This window comes from Strix uralensis, chromosome 37 (genome assembly GCF_047716275.1).
Source record: "Strix uralensis isolate ZFMK-TIS-50842 chromosome 37, bStrUra1, whole genome shotgun sequence".
NCBI classification, from domain to species: domain Eukaryota; kingdom Metazoa; phylum Chordata; class Aves; order Strigiformes; family Strigidae; genus Strix; species Strix uralensis.
The window spans coordinates 971596-979785 of record NC_134008.1 but is presented as its reverse complement, the minus strand read 5'-3'; the positions used below and the strand labels follow the sequence as shown (position 1 = coordinate 979785).

The following is an 8190-nucleotide window of genomic DNA, read 5'->3' as shown; positions in this document are numbered from 1 at the left end:
GGCCCTTTCATGCAGCTGTGACCATGGCAACAAGTGTCCCAGCTTTCCTCTCACCTGTGGAGATCTGGTCAATACAATCTCTGGGGCTGGGCTATGAACTAACTCTTACTTGCAGAGGCACCACCATTAGGACACTTGGCTATCCCCTTGAGGTGTCCTTCCAAGCTGTGAGCTGCCCTCAAGGATGCAAACCTATCTCAGAGCACCTCTGGTTTATCTTAAAACCCATAGATAAGCGCAGAGATACTGCAACTGAGGAAGTGTTCTTGGGTTGGTGAAATGAGCCGTGTGTGTCCTGGGCTAGAAGTGGGATGCTGAGACCTTGAGAAAGAGTGAGACACTGAGTGATCTGCAGTGGATCCCTCTGCTCTTAGCAGTGTCTGGTGTCTTTTCAGAGATACATGGGAGGGCGATTGCCCTCCACCTCAGGAAGGTGCAAGCACAAGGCAGCTGGGAACAGGCTCAACCAGCTCCCTTCACTCTTCACTAAGCCACAGGGAATCCTGTTTCTTCTCCAGTCTCACAGCCATTCTCTCTGAGTGCAGCAGAAATTCTCATGATTTCTGATTATAGAGAACACTCAAACGGCATGATTGTGGAGATAGGAAAAAAAAAGATTGCCTAAAATGACTTTCTGACACCCATATACCTTAGAACTAGGAGTGCAGATTCTGACAAACTCTTCTAAATGAGGAGTGATTTCTTCTGTCTCATTCTGAATAGCAAATCTAGTCCCTCCTCCCCCTGCCACATTCCCTCGTACCCACTGCAATTTGCAGGGCTGACTTCTCAGTAACTCATGGGCAGAGGCCCTGCCTGTCATGGCATGAAATCACTGCATTAGCTGCAGAAAATGAATCTCAAGTCATGAGGCTGAATGACGGTTCCCCCAGAGGCAAAAAAAGAGTTGTGGGGGGGGTAGGGGGAGGGTCTATGAAGAAATAGCACAAGTTTTTCTCAGAGAACTCTCTTCACCGTTGCCACTGGCTTTTCTTCCTGTAACAGTCCGCCAGATCCAGAGGCCCCAAATGTCCAACAGCAGCTCCATCACCGAGTTCCTCCTCCTGGCATTCGCAGACACTCGGGAGCTGCAGCTCTTGCACTTCTGGCTCTTCCTGGGCATCTACCTGGCTGCCCTCCTGGGCAACGGCCTCATCATCACCGCCATCGCCTGTGACCACCACCTGCACACCCCCATGTACTTCTTCCTCCTCAACCTCTCCCTCCTCGACCTGGGCTCCATCTCCACCACTCTCCCCAAAGCCATGGCCAATTCCTTCTGGGACACCAGGGACATTTCCTACTTGGGATGTGCCGTCCAGCTATTTTTCTTTTTCTTTTTTATGTCAGCAGAGTATTTTCTTCTCACCATCATGGCCTATGACCGCTATGTTGCCATCTGCAAACCCCTGCACTACGGGACCCTCCTGGGCAGTAGAGCTTGTGTCCACATGGCAGCAGCTGCCTGGGGCACTGGGTTTCTCTATGCTGTGCTGCACACGGCCAACACATTTTCTATAACAGTGTGCAAAGGCAATGTCCTGGATCAGTTCTTCTGTGACATCCCCCAGATCCTCAAGCTCTCCTGCTCAGACTCCTACTTTAGGGAATCTGGGGTTGTTGTGGTTAGTGTTTTTGTGGAATTTGGATGTTTTGTTTTCATTGTGGTGTCCTATGTGCAGATCTTCAGGGCCGTGCTGAGGATCTCCTCTGAGCAGGGACGGCACAAAGCCTTTTCCACGTGCCTCCCTCATCTGGCTGTGGTCTCCATATTTGTTAGCACTGCAACATTTTCCTACCTGAAGCCTCCATCCATCTCCTCCCCATCCCTTGATCTGGTGGTGTCATTTATGTACTCAGTGGTGCCTCCAGCAGTGAACGCCCTCATCTATAGCTTGAAGAACCAGGAGCTCAAGGATGCTATTAGGAAACTGATTTCATGGACACCTTTTAAGCAGCAGTAAACTTCCCATCTCTCTCCACAAATTACTCACAGGATAGTTGTGGTGGTACAATTCTACACCCCACCCCACCCCCATTACTTGCTGTGCTGCTCGGTGCTTGGTGTGATTCCAACCTTCTTTTGGGTCATACCAACCTGGGGAGGTAGAAGCCACTAATGGTCAGAAACCAGGGTGTTAAGGTGACCCTTTGATGAATCTGACTCCTGCCCTCCTTTGAAATGATTAAAACAGTCCATCACCTCCTGACAGCTTGGTACATCTGTACCCAGGATGCAGTTGAAGAAAACAATAGCAGAACTGCACATCCATCAAGTTGTTGGCCTGTGCAACTGGTGGAAAAACATCAGAATATTTCATCACTCAAGCTGGGCTGGAGTGGAAAAATAGCTGACGAAAGTCAATTATTTTGGACCCTATAAATCACAATCCCAAGTGAGACGCTTTGAGCTCTCCTGGATTGTAGTGGGCCTGTGACCAGCATCTCCCCTGAGCTGGGACGCATCTCAGGTATCGACTTCTTCAAGTACCCTCTGCTGTCAGACCAACGGGAGGCCAGGGCAAAGTTGATCACTCAAATCTCAATTATCGCATATTGAGAAATGCCAATGCATTGTGAGTATTTACTCCAAATTTGAGAAAAAGGAAATTTTAACTTTGAGCTAGATTCTTTTTCACCCACTTTCTCTGTCTCTACTTGCTAACGGGTTTGGGCATACACAGTTATTTTCACTAGTGTGGGTGCATACTTATTTTACTGGAACCAAGTTTTTTTTTTATAAGCTTTGTGTTTGTGAATATGCATGCATGTATACATTGATTTAAAGTACCATATAGTAAGTTAGTGTGAATCTTGTCATTTTTGAATCTGTAGTTAAGTCACTATTTTAATGATAATATATGTTACTGAATTATTTTGTAACTCTTCAATTTGGTTAATGATTAAGTGCTGTTAGTCATTAATGAATCTTGATTTGGTGCTAAAACCATTACCATGTTAATCCTTTTATCTATGACAATGGTCTACACCAGTCCTGAGCTTTGTTTTGTTCTCTTTGTTATTATTTTCATTCTTATTTTTTTAATTATTATAATGTTCCTGCAGTAATGTTTGGATTCTTCACACTTCTACAGAAGCAGTAACCCACTATGTCTCAACTAGAGCCTCTACAATGGTGTCTAATGCTTGGTCAGAACTGAATCTCTTGCAGCATCTCAGTAATAAAATGGAATCTCCTCTGTGCCACATGTGAACACTGGGCTTTTTTTACAATGATGATGTCAGGAGTAGGCTTGAGCAATCATCTCCAAAAGGACTATTGCTTAGGGTTCTGCACAGCTGCATGAGCAAAAACCTCTCAGTCACATTGTGGCCTTTTGGAAAATGAGGATTGAATTTAGGACTCACTCATCAGCATCTCGTGACAGTGGAAGCAATAGCTGGTCACTGAGTGACATACCCAAGGCGGGTAAGACATGGCAGATGTCTTTGTTCTCAAGGGGAAACTGAAAATGCCTTGAGATCCCCCAGGCTCTCCAGGGGCAGTGTGTGTCTGGGGGGGTAGTGAATGAAGCCCCACAGAGTGAGAGATCACCCAAGATGGAGTAACTTGTGAGAAGTGACTTGTAACTCTCTGTAACAAGGACTGAGAAAAACAGCCTGAGAGAAACAAGGGTGAGAGACAAGACTTGGTAAAGATAAGGGACAGGGGGGAGTGGAGGTCCTCCAAGCCAAGGAATGTCTCAAGCACTCGCAAGTAACAAAACTATAGCCATGGTGTGGATAATGTGGAGTCTGGAGCTGATAGGGCTGCCTGAATAACACGGGATGCAGCTGGAGGGGGGAGCCCTGTGGAGACAAGACTGTTCTGCTCGGGGGCACCTGGTCAAGTTTCAAGGGCCATCTGTCCGGTGAATGACCTTTGCTTCATTATCCACAAAATGCATATTAAGGTTAACACCCCTGCATATGCTAACGGAGATTTACAAAATCATGCTAATTACATCATCCCATGAAACATGTCACCCCTCCCCATACATGGGATATATAAGTATGTGGGTCGAACTAGGGGACGCACCAAAGGGATGTGTGTATAAATTGAGGGGGGCGAGGAGTGAAAGACAAAAAGAAATGAAGAAGTGAAGAAGACGGATGCATTCTTGAACCCTTGTTGATGGGACCAATGCAGGAACCCGAGCTGGTGATCTGCATTTATCTATTCTCTCTACATATCCTTCTTCTTTATTTTTTCCCTTTTTTCCTTATTACCATTAGGTAACACAAGGCACACTATATCACTTGTGGTAATTTGTTATATATTTAGTCAATTATCATGTATCCAACTCGTACATCGTGGGAAACTAATAAATGTCTTTGCATGGACTTTGAGACTTGTTTCACTGTTGTCCACTCTGCTGGGGATTTACAAATCTAAGTCACTTGTCTCCTTTGTCTGAGTGGGACGTGACATTAAAATTGGTGTCATGGACAGGATCCCCTCGGTGTTGGAAAGTCCTATGAGATATTGATTCTCCATCTGACAAACACGGAGAGGGAAGTACCCCCTCACCTATAAGCTGGGAGAGGTTTGAGCAGTGGCAAGACATGACTGCCCGGAAAATTTCAGTGCCTGACTGCTCCCCTATTCTCAAGAAATTGATGGAGTATAAGACATGTCCTACCCTGCCAGGAATGGTCTGGGCCCACAGTAATTGGTGTAATCCAGAAGCAGTGGCAAGCCATATCACTGGGGCAAAAGTTGCGGCCAGGCAAAGGAAAAGGTATAGTGTGTGCTGTATTAGGGGCAGCACTGCAGCCCAAAAAGATAAACACCTGAACAGGTAAACACAACAGGAGACAATCAAATCCTTGTGGGATCTGGTATAAACTCTCCAGGATCAATTGGCTGAGGAACTTAACGTTACTAAAAAAATTACGTCCTTGCAAGAGCAAATTGAATTTTTACAAAGCCAATTAGGCACTGAACGTAACACCATTCAATGATTCCACACGGCTACGTCGGATGCCCTGGAACGAGAAAAAAATTTATGGTCCAAATTAGAAGAGAATGAACAAGAAACAGATCTTGATTCTGTTCTGGATAGTGAACTGGGATTTTCAAGTCTGGCAAAATTGTCTGATAGACCCTTGTATCCAACATCGGAGTTAGAAATCAGCGCAGAAATTTTTTACCCCCAAAATGAGGGGACAACCTTGAGACCATTAATTAAAATGTAGACCACTGATGACCCAGGTGGAGGAGCTCTGCAGGTCACCATTCAGATGATACTGTTTCCTCCAACTGAGTTTTCAAAAATTCAGGAGAAATATACCAGAAAAGCTCAGGAAACCGAGACTGAATATGTATGGAGGGTATCCTTAACTGGTGGCGACCAAATCTTGTTATCAGAAGATGAGGCCGAGGAGTACTGGGGGCCAGGAGTTTTCCTAATTAGTGATGACCCAAGAAATCAGTGGTCATTAATTCAACAAGCTGCCTATTGGGCAGGAGGAATGGACCCCTTGGAAAGGGGGGATCCAATATCTGTTGAGACCCCAACCATAAATCATTTGACCAAAAGTCTGCAGAAGGCTGCTTGTCTCCAGTCAATGCATGACAGGTGTTTAGCTCCACAGCAGTCTTCCCCGATGCTATTAATTGCTAACTCTGATAGAATGAATCCTCTGATTCGGGGCCTGCCTGACTCTTTGAACCTATACGCAGTACAACTACAAGATAGGTTGTGGAATGCATTAGTCCCAAGAGGAGGAAGACAGAATCAGCAGGGGGGAGCTATGACCTGGAGGGAGGTGGCCCAAGAGTTAATAAATTAAGGTAGAAGGATGGGCTTGGCAGAGGGAGCTACAAAATCAAAGACCACGATATGCAGAGTGGAACAGCAGGAAAATCACACCCCCTGTCCCGGCAGGCCTCAGGGGCAAAAAGAAACCTCCTGTGGGCTGAGGTAATCAAACAGGGGATTCCCTGAGATTTAATGAACAGTATGCTTCCTATGGCTTTCTAAAAGGTCATTCGTGCGTGGAAAGGCAAAAGGAAGGTGTGCCCCCAAACTGAACAGACCTCTTGAGACAGTAGGAGGGCAGAACCCTGATCTGGCAACATGGCAGTAATTACCTCCAAGGCACCTACTGCCCCTGAAAAGGACTTGATTGTTCTTGGGATGGGGGTTAACTCCTCAAACTGTGTCCCTGTGGGTCATAATCAGTGTGCTTTTTGCAGGAAAGAAGGGCACAGGAAACATGAATGCCCACAGAAAAAAAAATAATTCTGAATCCTCAGGAACTGAGGGGGGTTGATACTCCTCTGTTGCCTGTGGATGAAGTTAAATAATAATCAACCAGTGTTTTTAGAAATGATGTCTCTAGGAAATTTTTCTACCCTGCTTATTCTGAACTTGTAAATAGAATGACAGAATCAGTTACTGTTTAAGACTGTTGCAGTTTAAGACTGTTGCAATCAAAAGAAGTAACCAGGAGATAAGGTACTGAGTTACTCCAACTTTTCATAAAAAACACATGCCTTGTAAACTCCTTTAACTTTGAAGAGGAGCTAGAAACGGATAAGAGGATAACATCCTGCCCCAGAAGGCACCAAAGGCTGGATGATCATCTGAGAAGCATGAAGTCAGCAAAAATCTGTGGTAACTCTGGGAAAGGTAAAGCTGTCAGGGGGGAGACTGTGACCACTGACTCAATTTAAGACAAAAGGTCTTGCCCCCCCACGCCTGTAAGGAGCTTGAGTGCTAATTGATATAACAAGCAAGGCAGATGGAATGGTAATTATGGACCAATGAGTGTAAATTTAGATAGGCTTTTACTAATCACGTAACAAGATAAATAGGCTGTAGTTCCTTTGTGCAGTGTGCTATCTTTGTGCACATACCACCTAGCACCCATCTCTGTAAAGACATGGAATAAATAATTACCTCTGCTCTGTGTGTGAGGTTGGCTTTTTGCATACTGGGTAATCACAGAATCACAGAATCATTCAGGTTGGAAAAGACCCTTGGGATCATCGAGTCCAACCATCAGCCCTACTCTACAAAGTTCTCCCTTACACCATATCCCCCAACAGCTCATCTAAATGACCCTTAATCACATCCAGGGATGGTGATTCCACCCCCTCCCTGGGCAGCCTATTCCACTGTCAGATCACTCTTTCTGTGAAAATTTTTTTCCTAATGTCCAGTCTGAATCTCCCCTGTTGCAGTTTAAAGCCATTCCCTGTTCTGTCACTAATTCCCTGTGAGAAGATACCAGCACCAACCTCTCTACAATGTCCTTTCAGGTAGTTGTAGAGAGTGATGAGGTCTCCCCTCAGCCTTCTTTTCCTCAAACTAAACAGTCCCAGCTCCTTCAATTGCTCCTCACAGGATTTATTCTCTAGGCCCTTCACCAGCTTCGTTGCCCTCCTCTGCACTTGCTCCAGCACCTTGAGATCTCTCTCGTATTGAGGTGCCCAAAACTGGACACAACACTCCAGGTGTGGCCTCACCAGTGCAGAGCACAGGGGGACTATCACCTCCCTACTTCTGCTGGTCACACTATTTCTAATACAAGCCAGGATGCCGTTGGCTTTCTTGGCCACCTGGGCACACTGCCGGCTCATGTTCAACTGCTTGTCAATGAGAACCCCCAGATCCTTCTCTTCCAGACATCTCCAGCCACACCTCCCCAAGTCTGTAGCCATGCAGGGGGTTGTTGTAGCCCAACTGCAGGACCTGGTGCTTGGCCTTGTTGAAGCTCATCCCGTTAACATTGGCCACCAATCCAATCTATGCACATCTCTCTGTAGAGCTTCCCTATCTTCATGCAGATCGACACTCCCACTTAACTTGGTGTCATCTGCGAACTTATTGATGATACACTCTGTGTCCTTATCAAAATCATCAATAAAGATGTTAAACAGAAATGGTCCCAACACCGAGCCCTGAGGAAAATCACTTGTGACCGGCCGCCAGCTGGATTTAGCTCCATTGACCACCACTCTCTGGGACCGTCCACCCAGCCAGTGCTTGACCCAGCAGACAGTTCACTCATCCAGGCCATGGGCAGCCAGTTTTTCTATGAGAATTCTGTGGGGAACTGTGTCGAATGCTTTTTGAAAATTCAGGTAGACAATATGCACAGCTTTCCCCTCGTCCAATAGTTGGGTCATCTTGTCATAGAAGGAGATGAGGTTTGTCAGGCAGGACCCACCTTACATAA

At 45.9% G+C, this 8190-nt stretch overlaps 1 protein-coding gene across 1 annotated transcript; it reads left to right on the top strand.

Annotated features, from left to right (window-relative positions):
- The first annotated feature begins 1028 nt into the window (after positions 1 to 1028).
- Positions 1029 to 1964, top strand: LOC141937098 (olfactory receptor 14A16-like). The gene has a single exon (XM_074854501.1). The coding sequence runs from the start codon at positions 1029 to 1031 to the stop codon at positions 1962 to 1964; it is 936 nt and encodes a 311-aa protein (XP_074710602.1).
- The last annotated feature ends 6226 nt before the right edge of the window (positions 1965 to 8190 follow it).